This window comes from Cupressus sempervirens, chromosome 3 (assembly GCF_028749045.1).
Source record: "Cupressus sempervirens isolate cs-2001-9-10 chromosome 3, ASM2874904v1, whole genome shotgun sequence".
Taxonomy (NCBI): domain Eukaryota; kingdom Viridiplantae; phylum Streptophyta; class Pinopsida; order Cupressales; family Cupressaceae; genus Cupressus; species Cupressus sempervirens.
In genome coordinates this window covers 5,246,574-5,272,452 of record NC_143120.1, presented here as the reverse complement: position 1 = coordinate 5,272,452, position 25,879 = coordinate 5,246,574, and the positions used below count along the sequence as shown (strand labels likewise).

At 36.8% G+C, this 25,879-nt stretch overlaps 1 protein-coding gene across 3 annotated transcripts in view; it reads left to right on the top strand.

Annotated features, from left to right (window-relative positions):
* The window catches only part of LOC149564443 (mediator of RNA polymerase II transcription subunit), a 381,382-nt gene extending 355,772 nt beyond the window's left edge, over nucleotides 1-25,610 (top strand). For all 3 annotated transcript variants that reach the window (XM_089817990.1, XM_089817989.1, XM_089817991.1), the window contains exons 17-21: nucleotides 21,219-21,459; nucleotides 21,598-22,360; nucleotides 24,503-24,684; nucleotides 24,937-25,040; nucleotides 25,141-25,610. In XM_089817990.1, the coding sequence (XP_089674116.1) occupies nucleotides 21,219-21,459; nucleotides 21,598-22,360; nucleotides 24,503-24,684; nucleotides 24,937-25,040; nucleotides 25,141-25,369 (1,519 nt within the window). In that variant the 3' untranslated portion in view covers nucleotides 25,370-25,610. The remainder of the gene's footprint in view (nucleotides 1-21,218; nucleotides 21,460-21,597; nucleotides 22,361-24,502; nucleotides 24,685-24,936; nucleotides 25,041-25,140) is intronic.
* Nucleotides 25,611-25,879: the final 269 nt, after the last annotated feature.

Below are 25,879 nucleotides of genomic sequence, written 5' to 3'. Positions count from 1 at the left end.
ATGTCAAATAACTACTTAGTATAGAAAATTGGTGTTATTTGAGCTATAACCAGTTGGGGTTTTTACAAATTCATTATGCTCTTGTTTATTCATCGTTTGACTCAGATTTGACTTTGTTTGGACTTAGTTTCATGGACTTATTTTTGGAAAGTCGTGTAATGATTGAGAGGGACCATTTCTATTTTAGAAAAGTGCATTTGGTCACATAAGGAAATAATAGGTGTGACTCCTATTTCAAGCGGCATACTTAAAGGATAAGCATTTTGAGAGTTATTATTATTTTAGTGGCCAAATTATTATTAAATCATTGAATGACTTATTATAAAGTTATAATTTCACTTGAGGGTTGAGTCATCATTCGAAGGGGCCATTTATTTAGTTAGTTATAAGCCAAAGTTAGGTATTAAATATAAAGTGCAAGGAGTTGTTATATTTAAAAGTTGAAGCCTCTTAAGTGAAAGTGTCTTCATGAAGCGATGTACTAGAAAAGTCATTTATTAAAAAAAATCTAATGGAAACCTCCAACTAATGGTGTGTCAGTGAAGCCAAGTGGATTATAAAAGGTGGCTTCATGAAGCAAATGAACCAACCGATTCAATTTTCTTGTTAATTGTTCTTGTGAAGGGATTTTTAGTTTTTTAATTGTGATTTCAATGCCCTTGCTGAAGTATCTTTGCTTTTGATTTGGAGGTCTGTCGAATGCCCAACTTTATCTATTACTGAGTATTATATCAATTTGCACATAGGTGCTGAAAATCTGGTATGTGCTGGGGGTGCCATTGAGTGTTTTTGCAATAGTAATCTGAGCGCCAAAAGGATTCAGTTTCGATGCCAAATATCCTTTGCAATTGGCGTGGTTTTATTCTGCTAATATACTTGAGTCTGGACGTTATTGGGATTCTGCAAACAGGGGGTTCATTGACTGAATTGTGGACATCAATTTCCCACAATCTGAAAGTCAATGTGTAGGACTGAATTATTACTCCTTGGGCGCTTTTTCTGATTTACTGAGCACTTGTATTTGGTGCAGCGCTTAAGCAATTTGGGTAGTGATTGCAAACATATATCTGCCTACCTGTGAACGCTCATGCTGGCAAGTTGATGCTGCAAGTCTGAACACAATCCTGGGCATTGGGAAATTTATTACAGTTGGAACTAAATCTGATTAGCCCTGTGTGCAAATACCTGGACAAGCATTTTTGCCATTAGTCACGTCTGATCCGGATAAGACAGCAATCAGCCTGCAAACAATTGTTTGGAAATTTGAAAAGCAGGTTCCAAAAACAATTAGTTACAATTCTCTGTTTTCTGATTGCAAATAAGTTTGTTATCTGATAATTGTGTGATGATTTTCAGAATTACAATAACCGATTGGAATTACGTATTGTCTCTCGAGAATTTCATATTAGTATTTTCTACTTTCATGCAATACATGTGAATTTTCATGATATAATGCAGTGGTCTGCAAGTTTACAATATCAAACCCTCCATATTTTGGCAACTAGCTTTGTCATGGTATAAAACATTTGCTTATATATATATCCAATTTCTTCAGGATTAGTATTTTAAGATAGAAGAGAAGCTGCAATTTCAAAGCACTTGAAGACATATTTCCTCCATTAGATTTTGTGAGCCAGTTAAGGTTATTACATTCTTTGTCTAATTATAATAAACATTTTCTTAATTTTCATTCCCATTTGTCATGTTGAGCATCCATCTGAATTAAGATTTTGATTATATTTAAATTTCTTTAGCTGAATCTCAATCTTGAATTGAGTGTCATTTTGAATGAAAGGCTCAAATTCAATGACTTTTTCTCCTTTATTTCACTTTACTTTGTAAACAATCTTCACTTGAATACACATTGTAACTTGAGTGCCACTTTTTATGTTCATCTATCCCCCTTGATAGATACTAAATGGAGGATTCAAAGCACTTAACACCAATTTTGTTATTGTGGGTTTACTTTTATAGATGGAAAATTTGGAATACTATGCCTCCAATGGTAAAACCAAAAGTTGGTACATACCATGGACATTTCCATAAAAACAAAAGTAGGTGTTAATTGAGGATTTTTCCTTGATGGATTCCAAATTGAGATTTCCATGCCTTATGAGGAATTTTCCTTAATGAACACTAAAATATGAGAAATGATGACTTGGATGCTAAAACTCAATTTTTTAAAATTCTGGTGCCAAAAATGAACAGACATGGTTGCTTGCAGTGCTTTTGGTGAGTTTTTAATTCATTTGGGACTTTTCATCAATGTTCACAAAATTCGGAATTCCAAGCGTTGGATGTTGTAAAATAAAATTTGACACATTAAGAAATTGAAAGCATTGTGCCTCAACACGAAAAAATTAAGTTGACAGATTTGTTTGTCTTTTGAAAAAATCTGCAAATTATAGAAGTTAGGGCTTTGTTGTCTCCTCATTGCAAGTGCCTTTTTGGGGTTTTTTCCCTATTGTGAAAATAATTTTGAGTTATTTGAAGATACCTACCTCTTCATCCACGCCATCATGAGATGCAATCTTGTTTACCCCTGAAGGGATCTAACTTGATTACATTGAGTAAACAATGTACGGAACATATCATAAGCAATGCCAGAAAGAAACAATCACAAGAATATAGTAGGAAGATATTATCTTTATTTCCAACGTATAATGTTTACAACAAGACAATGTTACCTTCTGAGAAAAAGTAGTTACATAGAGAGATTGGGGTGGTTGGTTAAGGGTGCCAACTATCCACATCAACCCACAAGCACTCAAAAGTAATTGATATTATGTCGCCAACTAATTATTTCCTAACTAAATACTTATTTCAAAAATGCGACAAGACTATTGTCCTTGGGCTACAAAGGGATCTCATTCAGATGTAGAACATGTTTCTCAACGGAGCACGTTTTTGCTCAATGTGTCAAACACAGATTGGATAATCAAAAATTTGGTGGAACCAAGTCTCCCATCTAAATTATTCGATGAAAAGAGCGAACAAGATTCAAGAGTATTTCTCATGCTTTGAGCCACGAGGATACTCAACCATCACTAGGGGTCTCAAACAAAGTTTTAAGTCTTGACTATAACAATGCTAGTGTTGAGTGTGGAATGGAAGTGAAGCTTTAACAATAGACCAACAAATGTGGAGTATTTGGAATAAAAAAAAGGCAATTGTCAATGCAAGACAAGGGGAAAAAGAATCACAAAGATAAAGGCTAGGATAAACAAGTGAAGTGTAGCTTGGTTGGGGAGGTAATGACCTCTTGTGGTGATGCAGTGGTTTTGTAAAAGGAAATTGTAAGGCTGGAAGATGATTGGCAAGTTGTGAAGCAAAAGAGGGATAGAAGGAAAAAAAGAAATGGATCTTCGACATGCTCATTTGCCAACAGACTAAAGGAGGAGCATAGGGTGCAAGGAAAAATTCTTTATTTATTGACCTTTTAATGGATCTTTGGGTTCCTTGTCTTAACTCTATTAGGAGTTGGCTCCCTATTTAAAGCCGCCCTTGGTGTTGGTACTCTCAAATTCTTGAGAACACCATGTTAAAACATTTGTGAAGAGGCCTTTGCACTTAAGTGCCCTATTTTTACATTTCAAGCATTAACGTACCTGGCAAGTTTCATGCTTCATCATATGAAAGATATGTTCCAGCCATTGCATTTAGCTCATTTAATCATTTCCAGCCCTGAACTTGCAGAATGAATTGTTAAAGTGCCATTCCTAGCTAGTCTTCCAATTTGCACTAGCTAGTTTGTCAAAGTGCACCTAAGCGTCAAGAAAGTTGAATAGGCCTACCTTGTGACATAATATCTTATGCTTTGTAATGTCCCCCACCTAGCCAATTTGGAGGTATGTTGTCGTTAGCCCATTTTTGTATGGTCCCGAGGGCTAACCAGGACTTCTAAAGGGATCTTGAGGTTATTTGGCCTAGTCAAATTTAATTACGGGCCAAACGGAGTTCGTTTGTTGGGTTTTCGGAAAGACTTACTATTTTTAGTAAGCCAATAAGGGGATGCAGTGCCTTCAATTTTCAGTGACAGGATGAGATGCGTTTGTTGGGCTCTTTCTGATGAGCTATTATATGTGGGATTTTGAGTTTATTTGGTATATTATTTTAATGTTTGAAGTTACAACGGTAAAGTGACTATTTAAATTAAATATTATAATGTTTCGTAAAGTCACTTTATAAAAAATCAAGAGTCCCCCTTTTGAGTACATACATGTTTGTAAAAAGAAAAAACATAAGTAATATTAAAACTCATGTATTATCCCACATTGGCAAGACAGAAGCGTGGAGCAAGTGAGGAAGGGATTAAAAGAAAGAGGATAGCTCTCATTTAGGCATGCTTGGAAATATCAAAGAAATTGGGAAATTTGTTGGAGATTATGTCTCAATAGTTTGGAGGACGAAATCCCGTCAAGCTGAAAATCTTGACGCCATTGAAAGATATGGTCTTGAGATTCACCATAGTAGCAGTCCGAAAAAAGCAGAACCGGAAAAACAGGCTGAAAAAGCGGATACGAAAAAGCTGTCCGAAAAAAGCGGAACCGAAAAAGCGGATGCGAAAAAGCAGTTCGAAAAAAGCGAAGTAGAAGAGGCAGCATAGGAGAAAATTATTACAGCCATCTACAACCAGGTTCTTTGTTATGTATTGTTTTTTAGGGTGTTATAAGCTTTCAGCTGTAAGTGTGCATTATACCAGCATTATCATTTTGTAATCCATGTAAATGCAAAGCCTTGGCCATATTTCATGAGCATCGTAATTTTCATTGCAATTAAGAAGATAATAGTTGCTGGTGTCATTTAAGCAATTTAATATCATTATTTATCAGCTAGTTAGTTTGCATACCAACTGTTTGTAAAAATGCCAGTTGGCTGTAGGTGTTCATTTCTCATGCTTAGATCATATATATGCACTGAATATTGTCAAAATTAGTAGCACACTCATGTTAGGTCATTGTGTAGTCCATTGTAGTCTTCTAGCACAAGATTTTCATTGATGCAAATTGAAGAAAAAGTCATTTGAAGCTAGCTGAAATACTATATCAGTCATACGTCCCTTGCATGTGAATTGTTTGATGAAATTCCTTGAGCTTTCATCAGCATTTTTTTTGAGGGCAGATTAAAGGTGGGTTATTACATGCTTTGTTGTGTGTCATAAGGTATTGACTTGTGGAAGTCATCATTACATATCAAAGAGCATATATTTTAAATTTCTGCCCTCAATAGCCAGAATTTTGATAGGCTTTGTATATGCTCAGTTGAAGGGGTTTTATATGAATTTGCACTTGGCATTTATTCTAAATTTCAAGTAAGTCCACTTTGAGTTCTTGCATTTCATGACTTGTGATCAATGAGTACAATTTAGGTGTACTCTTGCATTTTAGGCTTTACAAATGCAATTCAAGGATTGAAATTCCATAAAATTGAACACTTTGGACGATAGTTGAAATTCAAGGGCTTTTAGTGATCAAATGGTGTTCGAAACCAATCCAGTTATGTAGAAGAGTTCCTTTATGGCGTAGAGATGCTTTTGTTTCTAAGGATGATTTGTTAGACAAACACAAGCTTTCTAATACATTTGTAGAGGAGCTATGCCAGCGAATGCAATGGTGAGCCAAGCCTCTTATGGTTGTTATAGGATGTTCTTCCATTTTGGTAATTATGGCATCAAAACTTTTGAGGCCTCTTTTGGCGACTTAGAAAGGTGTTGCTTTATTACTTGGAGGGCTTGCTATGGTTACACTCTTGATGGATATTCTTATAGTCTTTTCTCAATCAAAACGCTCATCTCTAGAAAACGTTGCCCCTAAAGACAAGCATACAAATGACACGAAGGGTGGTGGGCTAGTCCATTTTGGTTTCAGAGTATGTATTACTAGAGAGGAACTGGTCTAAAGATGAAGTCATATGGAAGTCAGGTTTCCAAAGGTTAAAGGATTTTCCTCCACCTTTCTAGTTGGGGCTCTTTGTAGAGGGGACAAGATTTATCACAATCAAGCTACTTGCAACTCAAGAAAATGCAACATCTATACGGCTTCTAGTGCTACGCAATTTGGTTATCCCTCACACAAAGGACTTTGTTTAAGTTGTTGGGAATTTATGGTCATTTTCTCCAGCCATTTATGAAATCGTTGTTGCAATATCTAAGGAGCAACCATCTCCTACAATGTTGTGCCTTTTGAAGGGTGATGGATGATTTGCCCAAAACAGAAAAGGGGAATTTTATTAGTAGAACTTTCCAGCGGTAAAGCTGCAAATAAATGGCAACACAAAGGCAACAACACCAAGATTGCAAGTGTACTTGGCAGAGGGTAACACGATCTTTTAGGGGGGAGTGCGAAGAAGAGCATTTTAAAATTGCCCGTGGGTGTAGAGCTAATAGGAATCATCAATGGGATTCATCCCACATGTAGGAGGCAGAGAACTATTGTATTGTTTTTATGTTTAAGCACCTGTGGTGCTAGTTGCCAATTAGGCACAAGCCCATTTGGGTGACTTGGTCATCATGCGCACAAGCAATTGGACAACTTGATGAGTGATGACTTCACCGGTGACAAGGATATTCTGACTAACTGTTCCATTAAATGTGCTGACATGGCCGATGGTGTGATGCCAACTTGGCAGTGACCAAGCGGGTGACATGGTAGTTTACTTAGTGACAAGATGGCAGGCCAACGAGCAATCTAGAGGTGCCACATGGCATACAACTTAAGGCAACAAAGTGTGACCTGAGTGACACATGGCGAAAGGTCGCGATCCCCTTGTTCAGATAGAGCTTGCTGAGTCAGACTGCAGGATCATGAAAACTTGACAAGTGGTAGGTGCAGATCAAGTTGGTTGGCAAGCACAGTATCGATACGTGGTGGGATTTCATGATCCCTTCATCCCAATCAGTAGGAAGTGATGTCAGCACTGGACTGCAATGTGATGACATGTAGTACGTGGCAATAGGAAAATGATGACTAGACAGGATGCAAACATGGAGATGATAGAGTATCCAGATGGCATAGAGGTGAATCTATGGGCCAACTAGATACTTCTATGTGGCAGTCAAGAGGGCCGATCGATGGTTGATCTGGTTTGACCAATGCTGAATTTGAGAAAGAAGGTAAAATTTGATGCTTTTTGAACATTTCAAGGTAGATAACGGCCAAATATTAAATAGGATTCGAATGTGCAGTTGCGAATTAAATCAAGATATCAAAATGATTGAGGCTAATGTTGTAATGTTAAATATGGAACCCATAATGCAAATTACATTGCAGAAGGGGTCACAGGCTTGTATTGGAAATGCATAATGTGAAAAGTCACAGGGAAAACAAACTATATTATTGTATTGCAAAGTGTTGTTGCATTCTAAAATGAACTGGTGAAGTTATAAGCATATAGGAAAATATGGACAATACGGATGTTGAGATGGAGAGGGCCTTATGTTTTTTGCAGATCTTTTAGTGGGTTTTTTGCAGCTTTCACAGAGAATCTCTAGGGTATTTTTCATGATTGTTGCAGTGTCTTTTAGTGGATTTTCTCCAAACTTTTACCAAGGCCATCTTCTTAGTGGGTTGTTACAACACCTGTGTAATGGGGCCAGTTTGCAGGCTTCTCTTAATTTTTGCAGTTGTTCAAGTGGAGAGAAAGAGACAGGTAGCAAGCAGTTACAAAGAGATGAGAGAAGTGGGTTTTCAAGCAGATTGGAGGAGATTGAAGAGAGACAAGTAGCATCACTAGATCAGATCTGAGCATCTTCTTCCTATTTATTCTATTCTTCTCTCTTTTCTTAGGGTTCCAACTTCTTTGTTTTGGTAGACGATTCTTGGCTCTAGACCACCTTCAATTATTGTGGAAAGTTTTTATAGGGTTTGAGTAGTGTTGTAAATCTTTCATAGAGCAACCCAGGTTGAGTCTCTTTGTGGTTTTTTCTAGTTGTAAGTTGTATTCTTGTTATATAACAGAGATAGCTTGGATTTTCAATGAAATAAAATGTTGTGTCATTTATCTCCATTGTGCAACTAGTTAAGTTTTAAGAGAAATAAAACAGAGTTATTCTCTCTTAGTGTCTTGTTGTGAGATATGTGATTTTCTTTCATGCTTTGGTCTAATGGATCAATTAAATGCCTAATAGTAATTGCAGATTTGCTAGGTATATTCATTGATTTTGTAAGTAGATTGGGTTGGAGTTGCAATTGAAGAGTGTTGTCATGCAACATCTCTTAGATCATTTTCTATTTCATAATTTTGATGTATAATGTGGTACTTTTTATGACTCCAAATGCCCAATTGGATGAGGCACTAAATGCAGTTGTTTGTGGGTTTTACATATGTGTTTTTTTGTTCATTTTCCTTATGTTTTCTTGCTACAAATTTTATTTAATCATGGATCTTATGTGAGCATTTGTCGTGGTCAATCTCATGCTCCATTCAAGTTGAAGTTCAAGGATATTTAGCCATTATCCAGTAGCTCCCTATTATGTTTGATGCCTCATTGAGATTATCCGTTTATGTAATTCCAGTTATATGTTGTAAATGTGTGTATTGAAGGGCATTGAGGTCTACCTACCTTGGTTTGGTAGAGGCTAAAGTGTAGAAAGTTTCATTAATCCTTGTCACATGGTCTAGTCCTCTTAAGATCTTGATAATTGGAGATTACTTATCAATAGAATTTGTTGAAGAGTGTATCGATAGCTATTTTGTAGTGTAAACCCTATCAAATCACAAACCAACACTTGGATTGGGCCAGGCTCAAAATCTTGACTTAATAAGTAAATTAAGAACCACTACTGATAAAAAAATGATGTTCCTCATATAGAGAGGGCCTGTTAGTTCCCTATGAGATTCATAGACAGTTTAGGAAGGAGTAGACATTTCGTGATCAAAAACCAGTCTTCTTCTATATGGTTGCTCATAGCTAGTTGAATGTTTGGTGTTTGCATCCTCAACTTTGGCTCCAACTTACATCTCAACAATATTTTTCAATTTTGAGTTCAACTCTTTGGTTTTGAAACTGCACTAATGAATTTTCTTTAGTTGCTTCCCACAATATCTTTGTCTTTTTTCTCAACTCGCCTTAGATTTTGTCTAATTGCTTGATCTACTACCCCATTTCTTCATTGTCTTTTCTTGCCTCTATTCAAGCTCAACGACATTATTCTTAGGGTTTTTTTTGATACTGGCCTTTTCTGAATCCTTCTTCTCAATGATTATTTTCTTCTACCATTAGGGTATTTGTTGCTAGTGGACTTTGTCATGCTTTGGCTTATAGATCCTCTAATATAATGCAATGACTTTTAGGGAGTCATAATCAGTGGTTCAATTGGATATTCACGTTGATGGAGCCCTAATTTTTGGCCTCCATTTTTAGCACTCTCAAATTTTTAAATCATAAAATTGATGATATTTTACAACATGCCAAAATCAAAATGAAAGACTTGTTTAAAGTGTCTACCTTTAGAAGATACCATACACTTGGAGCAATCTATTACACTTGGCAATATCTAAGGAAGATGGACATTTAGAAATAATATGAGAGTTGCTGAAAGTGGATTCTTCTGCTTGTTATATGAGTTCAATGCGAAGGGAATGACACCTATTCATATTGCAAAAGAGAAGGGGCATACTTACATACTTAAGAAAGTACTAAATTCCAGACAAGATTGTATTAGACTAGGTAATCAAAAGCATAAAATGAACATTTTGCACTTGGTCATGCATTGAATCTCAATCTCAAGGCAGTCAATAAAGCATGCCACACTGTGTTGGGCATAACACAAATTAAAAGGGGCTATTCATTTGCACAACTCTTTGTCTAGAAATCACTGAGAAAAAGAGCGATGGTTGATACAAATCTAAAGAGCAATTGTGTTCATGTGATCTGAAGAATAATGATCTGAAGTAGCACCTGATGATACCTCTAGTTATAAAACCAATGACATGTAAGCATGAAGCAATTGACACATGAAGCAATGAAAACCTATGATAGGAACTTTGGAAATGGAGACGAAGTGGTATTCTGTCAATGCATCAAATGACAATTTCTCATGAGTTTGAGTAGAGACAAGACCAAAAGATAGCATGAAAACAATTTGTAGAAACATATGAGTAGTATCTTGTGAATAGAGGAAATAAACATATCTGTTTGTGACTTTCCACAATGGCATACAAAATAGCAAGGAACTTGTGTGTGCGTGACCAAATATTACTATTATATTAAGCGAAAATGTTAAATAACATTGGATCCAGTAATTTCCTCTCGCAAAACATAAATTGAGAGAGTAGTTGCGAATGTCTGCAATGGTCACCTCTTGATGAAGTGTCCAATGAAGTATGGGTGAATTGTGATAAAGAACAAGGAGCTGGTGGTAATTGGGATTAAGAGGATACTTAGTTAGTGATGATGATGGTGTCACTGCATCAAGGATACCTCCTCGTACATTGCAGACTTGCTAAAATGGTAATATTTAAAAAAAAGAGTATATCGAACGAAGTCTATTTTTTTGTGCAAGTATTTGGGATATGGTTGTGTCCTCCTACTAGTCCTTCATGCGCTTCCTTTACTACCTTTGGAATTTCCTCCTCTAGGATGCACCACCTTAGAATCTGATCAAGTCCCATTTTGTATAACAGCCCGTTGATTAACTGAAATGTCCAGCTCCTTAGCACCAATTTCCTTCTCTCATTTGGTGGCATCTCGCTTAGAAATTGTCCCTTTGATAGATATTCTCCGATACGTGTGTACCAGGATGGTAGTACTGTAACATGAAATCTGGGAAGTCATCATTAACTCCCTCTGGTAGCTCCCCCAATTTTATTCTGGACAAATGATCTGCACTTACATGACTTTTCCTTGGCCACACGACGATCTTAAATGTGAACTCCTGTAGTAATAGAAACCATCGACTTATTCTTTCTTGATTAATCGGCTTATTCACCAGGTATAGTAGTGCCTGATGATCTACATAGAATACGAATGGTGTCGTCAACAAATAATGTCTGAACTTTTGCATTGCGTACACCATCCCTAACACCTCTCGCTCCATCATACTATAGTTTTTCTCTGCCTTCATTAATAATCAACTTGCAAAATACATTGGATGGTCCAATTCGTGGTCACCTGTCTATGCTAGTGTTGCTCCAATGGCATAATTCAATGCATCTACATGGAAATGAAATTCCTTGTCCCAATTCGGCTAGGCTAGAATCGGTGCAGTGACCAATCTTGTCTTCAATCCCTCGAAAGCTTCATTTTGTTCATCTTCCCATTTGTAAGGTTCACCCTTGCAAGTGTGTTTGTCCAGCGAATAGGAAACTTTCGCAAAGTTCTTAGTAAATCTCCAATAATATCCGATGTGCCCTAAAAATGACTTTACTTCTAATACATCCATCAATGGTGGCATCTCTAAGATTACGCAGACCTTTTCCAGATCCGTCTTTAACCCTACTTTACAAACTATGTGTTCGAGTAGCTTTCCCTGTGGCACCATGAACCTACACTTCTTTGGGTTCAATGCCAATCTTACTCGTCTGCACCTCTCCATGCTTTCTCTAAGTGTCGTTATGTGTTTATCCTCTTCGCTAAAGATTGACCAGTCATTTAGGAATGCTTTAAAACTTCCAACAGACATTTTATCAAATATATGTAGGATAATCCTTTGAAATGTCGCAGGGGCATTGCACAATCTGAATGGCATCTTGTTGTATGCATATACTCCATCTTCCACAATGAATTTTTTTTTAATTTGTCCTCCTCAGCGATGGATATCTGATTATACCTCGAGAATCCGTCCATGAATAAATAAATTTCATGCCCCACTACTTCCTCCAAGATGCTATCCATGAATGGTATCGGGAACGGATCTTTAATCGTTATCGCGTTTAAGCATCGGAATCTATGCATATTTTTCTCTGTGTTGTGTCCTTTTTCAGGGATATCACGATCGGTGATACCCACTCACTCGTCTACACTCTAAAAATGATTCCTACCTCCAGCATCCTATCTATTTCTTCCGTGACCTATGCCACATAGTTTTTATTCATTTGATACGGCCACTTCTATACGGGTATTGCACCTTTGATCAATGGTATCCGATGGACACATAGCTCTGGTGGCACTCCTTTTAAGTCTTTATACATCCAAGCGAAGACGTCCTTGTACTCCATAAATATTTTGAACGCTGCCGCCTTCAAAACTAGGTTCCAATCATCTCCTACAATAATGTTTTTCAGATTTTCCTCATCACCCAAGTTCATTGTTTTCACCGTAGGCTCTTCATACTTCATCAGTTTATCTTTACTGAATGTATGGGCTGGTGTTTCATCCCCCTGCGCTTCTCCCTCCTTTAGTTCACTATACTCCTTTGGAAACTCATTGCCTTCTTTTTCTTCCTCAACACCCAACATGTTGCAGCTCAGGAAGAGCTCGTAACCTTCCATCTGCCAGTCTAGCAATCCATTCACCGAATCTAGGTCGTCATCAATCAACCCTCCTAATCTCAACACCCCTTCTTCATTTGGTTCCATCCTCTTTTTTCCTTCGTCATCACTCTCGCCTTCACCTTCTGAGTCTGACGACGTTGCCTCTTCCCCTACCATTTGTGTATGTAAATCAATTACGAATCTTTTGCCTCCACATTCCATGGATAGGGTGTTCCGTTTCCAATCATGTTTTAGTTTTGCCTGCACCAACCAACCCCGTCCAAGGATAGCGTCGTACCCTCTTCTTTTCAGTGGGATGACCACAAAATCTAGTAAAAATGGCTGTGTCCCAATTGTTACCGGCTGTGCCATCAAAGTTCCCAGTGGTTTTATCCCATGTTGATCTGTCGTAATTGGAAAGTAGGTGGCCACAGTGTGGGTTGTCCTAGCTTTTTCCAAATATCTTCTAGTAGCACATTCACGCCTGATCCTCCATCTACAATTGTGTCTATCAGTATAGTGCCCAGAATGACCATCCCAACTACTGTCGGATGCCTTCCTATCATAAGTGCTAGTAGCATCGAGTCTACTGCCGTTGTTCATTACTATCCCTTCCTATTTCCTTCGTCACTCTCGGGAGCAGTGTCATATTCATAATAGCCTTTCGCAACTATGGCATCGTGAGATGAAGATCATTTAATTTAATAGGAACTTCTATTTGCATTATCTGCCTTATCATGTTTTGTTCTGCTAAGTTCCTTTTCGAAGTCTCAACAATGTCTTTTACTTTTGATTTTTCTATTTTCATCTGCCTTTCCAGCTTTGTTCTTACTTTTTGTAACCTCTCCTCTTCTTTTGCATCATGGTATTTCGCTTTCTTCACCTACTCACGTGTAATCGCCATTACCTTCTCATCACATGTCTCAATGCTTAATAGATTTACGCCTTGCTTTGGGCATTTTGAATCTTCATGGTCCCTCAGACCACACCATTTACATAGTAGCTGCGGTGTTTCCTTCTTGGTACAATCTCTAGCGAAGTGCCCCCAAAGATTGCACGCACGACACTGAATCATCAGCTGTCCACTTGTGTCAAATTGTATTCGACTCCGGCCTCCATTGTTACTGTTGTTATTGCCAACCCTTACGCGTCTATTATTGTTGCGATATCCTCCCGAAGTTGCATTGTTGTTTGTGTTATTCCCGGTGGACACTCCCTGTGTTAGTAACACCTGCTAGTGTCCTTTCGATTTCATGTTAAACAAGCACTCCTTTAGGGAATGTCCCACAACTTGGTAGATGTCACAAAACTATTTCTTCGGGCATGAGCCCTTTGAATGGCCATCCTCTTTATAGTTTGTGCACCATATTTCTCCCTTTACTGTGTTTGGATTCTTTTTCAAATTCTTAAATTCTTTCATCATTTTGAGCATATTTTTCTATAATGCTCGAACTTTCTTATTCGATTCTTCATCACTACTGCTACTTTCGGATGACGAATCGTCTGAATCCGATGATTTATGCTTCTTCTTTTTACTTATCTTTTGTTCGCATTCCAGATCCATCACATGATTATACGCATCGGCATACGATGGTGGTGGTATAATTTTCATCTTTCTTTTCCAAAGCCGACTGTAGCCCCTCAACAAACCATCTTTTCTTCAATCCGTTAGCTAGTTGAATCTCCATCTTCCCAACCAACTCCTTCAGCCATCTTGCATAGGCACGGATTGTTTCGTTCTTTCCTTGCTTGATACTGTATATCTCTACTACAATTTCATTATCATCTCGTAGCTATCGGAACTCTGCTATGAACTCCTTTCTGACCTCTGCCCATGTAGTCAGTTTCTGAGGATCAGCATCCCCAAACCAATCAATTGCCACACCCAGTAGGTTGTTGGGAACTATCTGACCCAATCGTCCTCATTCGTCAAGCCATTTGCTGTCCATATGGTTTCACATGTCTTGTAATGTCTAATTGGATCTATCGTAACATCACCATTAAACTTCAGTAATTTCTCTTTGGGACTCGCCATCGCTACTTTCTTTTGATTCTTAGGTACTTGTGTACTCGTACTATTCTGAGCACCCGCACTTTTTTGCACAGCCGCACTGCTTCGGGCAACCATCCTACTTCCAACAACTGCATTGCCTAGTGAATGGTCTTCTTTAAGTGAAGTTGTTTGATTCTCCGCCTATATCCATTCATCCGATGTATCGAGAATGAAGAGTTCACTTCACACTCGTGCTCCCTTGGCACTTCGAGCCGTGCGAGTTGCTTCCCTTCCATCTGGATACTCTACCCTTGGCGTATACAGGTTAAGGAACTCCTCCCTTGTTTCTTCCACCAAATTTAATCATTGTCGAGTCTCCTCTAGCAATTCCTCGACACTCTTCGGCCTACTAGGTGAGTGCACTTCCTCTGTTTGTGCCTCTTCACCCGTTCAATGCTCGTCAGCAATCTACTGAAGCTTCTGTCTGTGCTCCACCTGCTGTGCTAAAATTAAAACTTCTTGTGTTGTACATGTTTCATCCTTGTCTTTTACCTTGTTCCTATCCTTGCTAAACAAATTCGGCATTAATCTTCATAACATTCTTTCGTGCCAAGTTCGTTTGGCAACGACGCCAAATGTTACTGTATAGGGTAAAAGGATAATTAACACATAGTATAGCACGATATAACACAGAATAGATACGTTATTCATATACGCAATATGCTTGTTACAATAACTCCAATGGTCACAACGATGATCCAAAGTCCATTTTAGACAGTGTACATATACCTTCCCGAAGGGGTTACTCAAGCATCATGCGCCCATTTGGATACTGTTCTACCTGTCGGCTACACTAATAGATTTTATCGACAACACGGATTACTCACCATTTTTTAGACATTCAGAAATTCAGAAATGTACGCAGGAGCCTTTGCGGATACTGAGAATGAAGTTCTATTTTATTCCAATATCTTTCAATTCTTTCAAAACCGACCTTAATTATCATCGAAGACAAAGAAATAAGATTGCCAAGTCATGGTTATTCTTTATCAAAATTACATTGAAGTTTCATATTTAGTTAATTGTTATGAAGGGGTGTGATTTTTAGAAAGGCAACCGATACCCCTTGTTGCCTTATAAATATACGATGTAAAACACAAATGGAGAGGATAAAATTTCATATTCATATAAAAAATTTCACGTATCTTATGCACTTTGATATATTATATTTTTTCATTTGCAAAAGAATGAATTTTTGAACTAAGCTCATGGATTCTAGATTATTGAACAAATTTATATGTGATTCTGGAATTGAAGTGCATTGGATGGATCATCTATAAGGGGTGTCTCTAGTGAAATTTTTATTTCCGGAATAATTTGTAAGCGTATTTACTTTATTTATTTGCATTGGAGTTTTAAATTATTATTATGTTGTGTCCTTTATAAATATTTTTATTTATTTTCTATAAACATTTTAAAATTCGGATGAGTGGGCTGGGTCATTATTGCTCTTTAAATTTGATAAACATAGATATTGTGAAATATTTAATTGTTTCCATATTTATGTCTAGTTTGTCACCATATCACGTGTTAGTGTACATCCTAGACTAGTTTAAAATTGTGTTCATACAATTGATCCGTCGCGTCTGAATTGTTAAAATTGCTTATAGTTTAAATACATTGAACTTTATAAAGTTGTACGTTTCAACTTATAATATTGACTTTGTTTGCCCCTTTAATTAAGCACTGGTCATTAAATTACTCTGGTTTCATAATCCATATGCTGGCAATTGTTTCATTTCTTTCCATTGAGGAATTAATATATTCATTTGTTGCATTCATTCTTTATTTAAAACATTATGACATGTATTTATTAATTCATAATTTTCAAGATTAAAGTTTTTCTATAATTCTTGTCGTTAAGAAGACTTTCATCGCATTCACATTCTAATTGATCTACTATAAGGATCTTGGATTTAAGTGTTTTGTCCAAGATTAGGTGCACCCACCTTGGTCTTGTAGAGCCAGAAGCGCAGGGGATTTGGATAGCGTCGATCAATCCTGTCAAGTTGGTCGTTATTGGTTGGATATCCCAGCATCGAGCAGGCAAGGCTCGTAAGATTCCAATCTACGATTTTGGGAACCAACACACATCTTTAGTCATAATGAAGTTGTCTAAATTGTATTGCATTATTCATGATTTCTCTTAGCTCCCTCAAACATATGTTCCTATTCTAAAAGATCATAGTGATATTGGAAATCTCTCATGAAATTATCTTCTTGTCCTTGATTTGTTTTGACTATTTATTGCCTAAAAAAAGAATTTAGTTGTTTTTGTAGGGGGGATTTTTACCTTTCCTCTTAGAGGTGGATGACATGGGGTCTTTATCTTTTGGGTCATCCTCAGGGGCAGAAGCATCAGAGTTCAAAATTTTTGGGGTTCTTATGCAGCTTTAATGATACCTTGATGTTTAATACCTTTCTTTTTATTTTGGCCATACATATCACTTAGCTGGGGGGGGGGGGGGGGGCTATGACATCAGGGCTGGATAGACAATGACAGGATTAGATAGACAAATGGCTGTGTGAAAGTTGTATAGCCTAAAAATAAGGCCCTAATGCAAGTAAATTGTTTTTTTACCTTGACAGACATCAAACATGGAGCTCTCAAGAGAATTTGACTAGAAAAAGGGAAATGGCATGATTTCATGATTTTTGAAATGCTTAAGAAGCAACATATGATAATAATAGTAAACCTTAAAATGCCCCTCTAGTGTAGAGTACCTCATGACCATAAAGAAAATCCGGTCCCAAGATGAAGGAAGCTCAATCTAGTTGTATCTTCCTTGTTTCTGAGCTAGAGCCTTGTTGCCTGTAAAGATCCTTTTTAAACTGTCATAATCAACTATTCCACTATTCTTCTTCCATTTCCTTCCCTCCATATAACTCTGTGGCCTTCACAATGAACTCTTTGCTGATTTCAAAAGAAATTATCCTAACCAAATCTCTCCTATTATCCTAGGAGCTAGCAAATTATGCAGACAAGCCCTCATCGAATCTGTTAAGGGACTCGATAATGTTGCCAACTCTCCCTCCTTGCACATATGCCATACTGTGGGGTCATTCTTGAATTAGTCTGGTTTGCCAAGCCTGATGTGGACTCCCCCCTCCCACAGTTGTAACAGAATACATAGGGTTATCATCTCTAAGAAGAATACTACAACTCTTAATATGGCAAGGGAAACTTTCTTTTATCACATTAATTTAGAGGCAAGGAAAATGTTTGTCTGTCTGGTTGGGTGAAATTTTTAAACCCTACTCCCAAGAAATTAGGCTGGTGCTAGCTGTAGTTTCCCACAAGCGAGAGTCAATGGGTAATGATAAATGCAAATACTGCCACCTGTGGTTGTGTAATGTCATCTCATAATTGTGAGGTACTCTGTCAGATTAATGTAATGAACATGATTACCTAGGGGCCACCTAGGCAAAGTAATACACCATAAATAGTAATTAATACCATGTTGGACAATGCACCATAATAATATTAAATTGTTATTACTCATTGATAGGTGAATTTGAACAAGTATTTTAGAAGTTGTGTAGAATAATCTGTTGCACATAACTTTGATTTGTTTTTGTAAACATTGAATGTGATTCGGATTTTAGGCTTTTATCATATACAATTTTTCAATTCTATTTTTAGGCCAAATTGGCTGCCTCTGATTTTCTTCTTGTTAAGATGCTTTTGCAATTTTAAGTGATGACAAGCAATGAATACTACACAACTTTGCTGATTTGTTTTGTTTTCAGATTTTATTCACCTCTTTTCATGAACATTTGTACAAGCACAATGCATAGGAAAGATGGAATAAACTAAAGTGCATTAAACAACATTTCACCACCAAACTCTTCAATATGCAAGTTATATACAATCTGAAAATAGGATGAAATACAAAATTCTGGAGAACTGGATCAATGCTAATGGTGGAAGATTTCAGTCACAACAATTGACAATGTCATTGCTCTTTGCATCCCCAATGACTTGGAAGTGCTGGATAAACCCTTACTTTTTTCACAATACCATTCAATGCCCTTGGATGCCAAATTGAGATAAAGAGATAGTAACAATTCTCTAAGCTTCCTTAGTCTAAAAATACTCAGAAAATTAGCTGCAAGAAGGGGCTGATTAAAACAGGGTCAACTTGTAAAATTATTTATTTTAAAATGAATCTTACCTTTAAACTTCTGCTAATGACTCTATCTCCTTACTAGATACTTAGACGCCTCAGATAGAATAATTTGCAGCCTCTAAATGCCTCCTTAATTCCCCACATCCCTCAAAGGGAAGTGTATAGCCTGCATCTTGGGTAAATCTCTCCAGGAAATTCAAATCCTTTCAGAACTTGGCAAATGACTTATCAATCTTGGTTGCCTAGCTATAGGAACAACAATGAATCCATACCTACTAGCAACAAAGCAATATTCTTGGAGGAATGAACCAAAATGTGAGAGAATCTTGTGGCTTGAATTGTAAAGCCACCAAAATTTGAACGGCATGCTAGAGCTTCATCAAATCACATCAAAAACCTTGAAAATGTTTACCATACAGGGTAAACGGATAGTTATTGCATTAAGAGGCTAATATATAACACAAAACAAGAGAGTACTTTATTCATATAAGAAGATATATAATCACGAGTGCAATGATGCTTTATAATTCTATTTGGATGTACATCTATCTCCTGAAGGGGTGACTCAATCGTCGCACAACTTTTTGGACACTAACTAATCCCGTTGGCTATAGTATGGTTTTTACCGACAACATCATCCCCCCCAAAAGAAAACTCATCTCCGGATGACAAAATAGAGACAACTAAACTACTAAGTACATCAAGACTCGGAACAAACTAAAAAGAAGAGGAGTGCATCCCTAGTAGGGCTGGTGTAGTAGATGTCCTTTGTGCCCGTAACTCATTCAGTTGTGCCCGCAACTCATGTGCCTCCTATGTCTTGGCGTCCAAATCCACCATAGCCTGCATCAAAAGTTCTAATGCTCTCTTCATCTCAGCTATGTTTTAGAGCTCCACCTCCTTTACATCTGACTCCCTCTTCGCATCCCCCAACTGAGATACGAATGTTGCCTTCTCAGATTCCCTCTCAGCAATGAGTGCTACCCGCTCTTTCTTCCAAGCTGCCTGGTGACCCGAGTTCGGTCTCTGGCAATGGTGCCAAATGGTTACCATACAGGGTAAACAGCTGGAATGATGTAACACAGAACAAGATAGTGCTTTATTCATATAAGAAAATATACGATCACGAGTACAATGATGCTTCATAATTCCATTCGGATGATGTACATATATCTCTCGAAGGGGGGACTCAACTGCCATGCAACCTTTCGAACACTAACTAATCTCATTGGCTATATTATAGTTTTTGCCGAGAACAGAAGACAATTTAGAAGACTTGATAAACTTTCATTTTTGCAAAACCATCAACACTAAAATTCTAGAAACTATTGTATTCTTTGAAAGAAGCCAATAGACATCTAAGTTGGGTCTTTCACCACTGAAACCAGACGAAATCCAGACAGTTTTTGTTGTCGAAAATTCACAAGAACTCCAAAGTTTAGTTTGACATCAATTTGATGTGTGCAAACATAGAATGAGAGGAGAGTCCAAACTCCTATAGAGACTTGGAGGGGGAAATTAGGGTGAATTCAAGCATTCAAATATTATATTCCCTCGAAAAAGGCCCTCGTATAAATTTTTAAAACAACTTTATCTCCCAAGCATAGGCATCCTGTGTGGAGAGACTTTGAAATGTTACTCACTTTGTTTAATATTGAACTAACTTTGTATAACAGAGAGAATTATAAAATATAATATTCCATCACCGTAGAGAACTTTGCCATCACATTGCAAAAGAGAAGACTTTGCACTAAAATGGAATAGGAACTGAAGCAAATGCCAAATGCCCAAAATAGTACCTGATAAAAATAACATATGCTAAAGATATAACTGCTGTCGAACCCTGCTGGAAATGATAAACTGAATTCAAGATGCGAGGTCTCAGATGACATTACACAGCATTGGGCTCACTATGTGCAAGTGAGTGGCATTTTTTGTTGGTGAACTTAGTCTCCCTCATTATATAGTGTATCTTGGACAATTGATTGACAGTGGAATCGTGACGAGTATTTCTTACCAAATTGGATTTCTATAAGGTGAATCATGAGATGATATTCCTTTTTTGTACTTTTTCTTTCTATTTCTTGCTTAAATTGATTCCTTGCAACTTTCTGACATCCAGTGGTGTAAACGAATGAGGATCATTTGTGTACACGGATGAAAAATGGTATGTTTAACCTCACATTAAGTATATTATTTGTTGTACTAAGGTTTCATAGATATGTAATTCACATTAACATGATAGGATGGCTTAATTTTGTACCAATGGATAAATCTATGCCGGTATATTGTGCTATAGAATATCCATACATTTTGAAAATTTCAATGGTTGAACAGGTGCATGATTAACTAATTTATTTTGCATGTTGCTCATTATTTGATGTGTCCACATGAACTACCTAGTTTAATAAATAATAGTTGACAGCGTTTATTTGATCTTTCTTTGGAAAATGAATGGAGTACACATTTTCAATGGCCTTAATGAACATGAAATGCCCAACCTTCAGCAAATTTGTCATTTTAGATCTCGCCTTTTGGCTCAAAGTATACTTATCCTGAACTAATTGAGGTTAGCAATGAAGTTACTGTTCTAATATACTGTATTTTCTTTTGGTATAATACAGGTACCCTGTATTTTTTGATGATATGGTTATGCGTGCATTGCCAGTGATTCCTTTGATCACATACCGGCTTATTGAGAATGATGCGACAGACACTGCAGAGAAAGTTCTAGCTGCATATTTAGAACTCATGGTTTATCATCCTTTTCGGTTCACATTCGTCCGTGAGATACTTGCATACTTTCATGGTCTCATTCCGATAAAACTTATTGCGCGAATTCTAAGCATTCTTGACATTCCTAAGGTAACTTTTTGTTGGATACTGATCATGCTTTCAGAAATTACTGTTTACATGTTATGGTACTTCTGGATCATTTTTACTAAATCACGTTCTAGATCCATTTATTGAACTATTCCTAATTTGGTTATTATTTTGTTGCAGATTCCTTTCTCAGAAGCATTCTTACAATATATTAGGTCAAACTCTGGTTTAAACCGACCATCTGATTATTTTACCAATATCTTATTAGGCCTTTTAAATAAAGTTATACCTCCTATAAGGTCAAGTGCCTCCATGGGGGATAGCTTTGGCACATTTTCCCGTACTGTTGGAAACAGGACTCCAGCAGCAGCCCAATCTGTAGCATCAAATGTTCCTGAAAGTCAAAAAGTTTTCTACCAAAATCAGGACCCTGGTACATACAATCAACTATTGTTGGAAACTGCAGTGATCGAAATCTTGTCACTCTGTATCCCCAGTCTTCAGATAGTTTCTACACTTGTTCAAATAGTTGTACATGTACAGCCAACTCAAGCTCAATCCAGCCATTCGATGCAAAGTATGTCAAGTGGAATTAGTCAAAGCTCAATTTTGCCAGCGTCACCATCAGCTGCAACTGCCGATTCTATGAGCACAAGTAGATCAGCTGCATCAGTACCGGGGCTAAATACCTCTAGTATTGGTTCAGGAAGTAACAGTGCTGTTCAAGCTTCACCTTACCTTATGATTCAAGCATGTGGTCTTCTGTTAGCACAGCTACCACCAACCTTTCACATTCAATTTTATGCGGAAGCAACCCGAATAATCAAAGATTGTTGGTGGCTCACAGATGTGACAAAGTCATCAATGGAATTAGACACTGCTTTTGGCTATGCTTTGTGGGATCCAACATGGGCTTTTCAAGATAACACTTCAACTACAATTGGTAAACTTCTGAATTATCGTTTTCAAGGTTCATGTCATAAGCCTTTTATGTTTGGCTATCAATAGAACTTGAAGAAAGAATGCCATCACTTTATATCACTTAATAGCACTCTGGGATCAATGCATATGCTGGAAGCTTGATGAAGTTGGCAAGTAGACACATAGAAAGTAAATACCACGAATTTAGATAACAATTTTATGTGTACGAGTAATTAGTAATTACTTGATTCATAGTGTTTGGGTAATTATACAGCTGCACCTTAACTTTACCTAGGTAAATTATAAATATGATCACATACTAACTCCCTTGATTGGTAGAATTCTTTTCCATCTCTACATCATTCATCTCCTTGATCGATAGTATTGTGTCCTCTATCTCTCCTCATGATAAGCTTACTTGATGCCTTTCCTCTTATATGCATTATGGCCAATTCAACCTCTTTTCAGATACTTTGTCACCCTGATCTGTGTATCCTAGTACGTATATATTCTATTCCATTTTCTTTTTTTCAACATATTCTTGAATACATTTATTGGAATGCTTTAAAATTTAAATATTAGTGACATATTTTTATTGTTCTCAATGTATTTAATATTTCATAACCTTTATGAACTTTCAGATGGTATTATATAATAATAATATATGATAGAATAGGTAACATTTGATTTCATATATGGCACAGTAGTTTTTCTTTCTTTCCCTAGGTTTATATTCTTGCATATTTGAGTGTTCTGAATCACTCATTGCAAGAGGCCTCCAAGGAGAAATTGACTATTCCATTGCATTTAAAGGGATATAATCTACAGTCACTAAGTCCAAGTCAAATTTGGGTCTGCCAAGTTTTGTGGAGGCACAAGGTTTTAAGCCTTGCATTATAAAATTCCTAATAAACAGCTAACACTTTGGAGCTGCCTCTTATTCAGAGCATGTGAAACTACCAAGACTGCTTGAATTCTGTCACTTGACTGTTAACTTCTTTGAATTCTTGTACCTCTGGTTAAATGTTAAATATCTAAAAAGTGTCTTATTGACCGTAAGTGATTAATATTATGGACATGATATAAATTCTATGGCTCTGCGTGGATAAAAAATAGAGAACCAGATCAAGGACTTAACCAAACAAATAAAATACAGAAGAGCAATCCAAATACCTGAAATGTAGGATCCAAATATAAAAGGAAAAAGGAAAAAAATATCCACAGTTAACATCTGGAGTTTCTCCCAAATCTTACATCTCCAAATGACCTCGAAATGTAGAAATGGCTATCCAGAAGTAGCTCATGTAGAGCAGGGAGTTCTGTAACGTCTCTACTCACTTGTCATTCCATCTCAGACTAAGCCCAAATCCTGGCTGAATAGTCGGCCGATGCTAGAAGCAGTTCCAAAATTTTGCCAGTATATCATAAAAATCTTCCAGCATTGTAATTTTAGTTCTCAGTTCTATAATCTTATAGCTGGATCTTGGTATGAAGTTTTCTCCTTTGGTGTTGACAGCCTTTAGAGAGTTGCAATTTGGGACAATATTCTGTTATAAATTCATTGATGTTTTTTTTGGCATATAAGAAAAGAGTTGTATCAGCATGTGGTCTTAGGCATATATAGTGGCTTAAAGCAATATGTTTAATTTGCTAGAGGACGCGGCTATCCTCCTTACAAACTGTACAGTTGACCAATTTTCAAAAAATCAAAAACATTATGGATTTTTCTGCAAATTTCAGCATTTGATCTTCATGATCTGCATAGTTTGTAGTTGAAAACAACAAAAGAATTGGAAAAAAAATCACTGTGTTTTCGTGAATCTGCAAAAAAAAATGGTTAAGACTTTGGTTTGTCTTTAGTGCATTTTGTCTGGAGATTAGCCTGCCCCTTTGCTAGACAGCATCTCTGTTTTTATGGGTACTTATCTATTTCTGTGCAGTTTATTAAATATTCAACATTAAAATTCATCTGTGCTTCTGTCTGATGCCTGTACATGCACATATGAAGCAAGCTATTGAGTACATATGGTGGAGTTGAGATTACTTCAATGTCTGTTCTTTTAGTTAATGCAGCTTGAGCATGTCCTCTAAGAATATGTATCTTGCACCAAAGAATTTCTAGAGAAATCCCATACCCTAATTTCACAAATATCGTGTTTTTCAGGAAATCTTGTTGCCTTGGTCCATGCTTTCTTTAGCAATCTTCCACATGAATGGCTGGAGGGGACACACGCTTTTATAAAGAATTTAAGGCCAATCACTACTATTGCACAGTTGCGCCTTGCTTTCCGAATCATGGGACCCCTTCTTCCACGTCTAGTTATTGCTCGCCCATTATTTAAAAAGGCAAGTAAGCTTCTTTTCCCACTGTTCTTCTGGTGTTGGTCAAGAGTAAATGTTTTTCAATGAAAGATTTAGTTTTCAGTTTTCATTTTGGAAGAGGACATTATTGAGTTTGGTTTGGGGTACTATTGTTTGTCTTTTTGCAGGTAGTGATAACTCAGTGTTCATATAGGAGAAGTACATTTTTTAGACTGATTTGTGGCTAGTGGGTACTGTTGTAGATTTCTTACATATGATAAATTATGCACATTGCAGACATTGGCTCTTCTTTTTAGTGTCTTGGCAGATGTGTTTGGGCGAAGCTCTCAAACATCAATTCCAGTTGAACCCACAGAGATTTCAGATCTTATTGACTTCTTGTAAGTTAAAAATCATTTGAGTAAAGGTACTTCATTTTCTATTTTATGTTAATTTTTTAACAAAATGACTTTACTTATTAAGCGATTCTGCTTATGTTAGGCATCATGCTGTAATGTATGAAGCTCAAGGAGGCGCACAAAATGGTATTGGGAAGCCTAAGCCTGAGACCTTAAGCTTGTGTAGCAAAGCTGTGGAACTTTTACGCCCTGAGCTACAACATCTTCTTCGCCACTTGACAACTGACGTCAATTCATCCATCTATGCATCAACTCATCCAAAGGTAGTGCAAAGGCCTCCTTCACCATTAGCAGGCACAGTTGTGATTTAAAGCTAATTCTGTACACGGAATGTTATTTCAACCATCCTCCGAAAGAACTGAGATGAAACAACCTTCCTAAGGATTGAATTTGTGGGAATAACTTCAATAATGTTACATATTCTCAACACCTAGTTCTAATGCAGAACAGAGACTTTATCTGCATACCACCTGTCTTGAATGGGACTTCCATTAACTGGATTACTTTGTATCAAATGATATTGTTTATACTAGTTTGCATAGAGTTCACTTTCGTTTCTTAGGTCCAATTCTAGATTTAGAATTTTAGTTGTTCGAATATTCTGGCTTCCTTTAAATGCTACTGTAAGTTGTATTTTTATTTTCTTATTTTATTTTTCACTTAGTCATATCTTAAAATTAATTTAATTGTAATTATTGTTTTGGAGATAAAAATAATGGTAGTGAAAAAACCGTGCATCAATTGCTGATAATTTGGTATAAAATGATATAAATATATTTCAATTTTGTAACAGAGAACTGCTCATTTATTAAATGTATGTA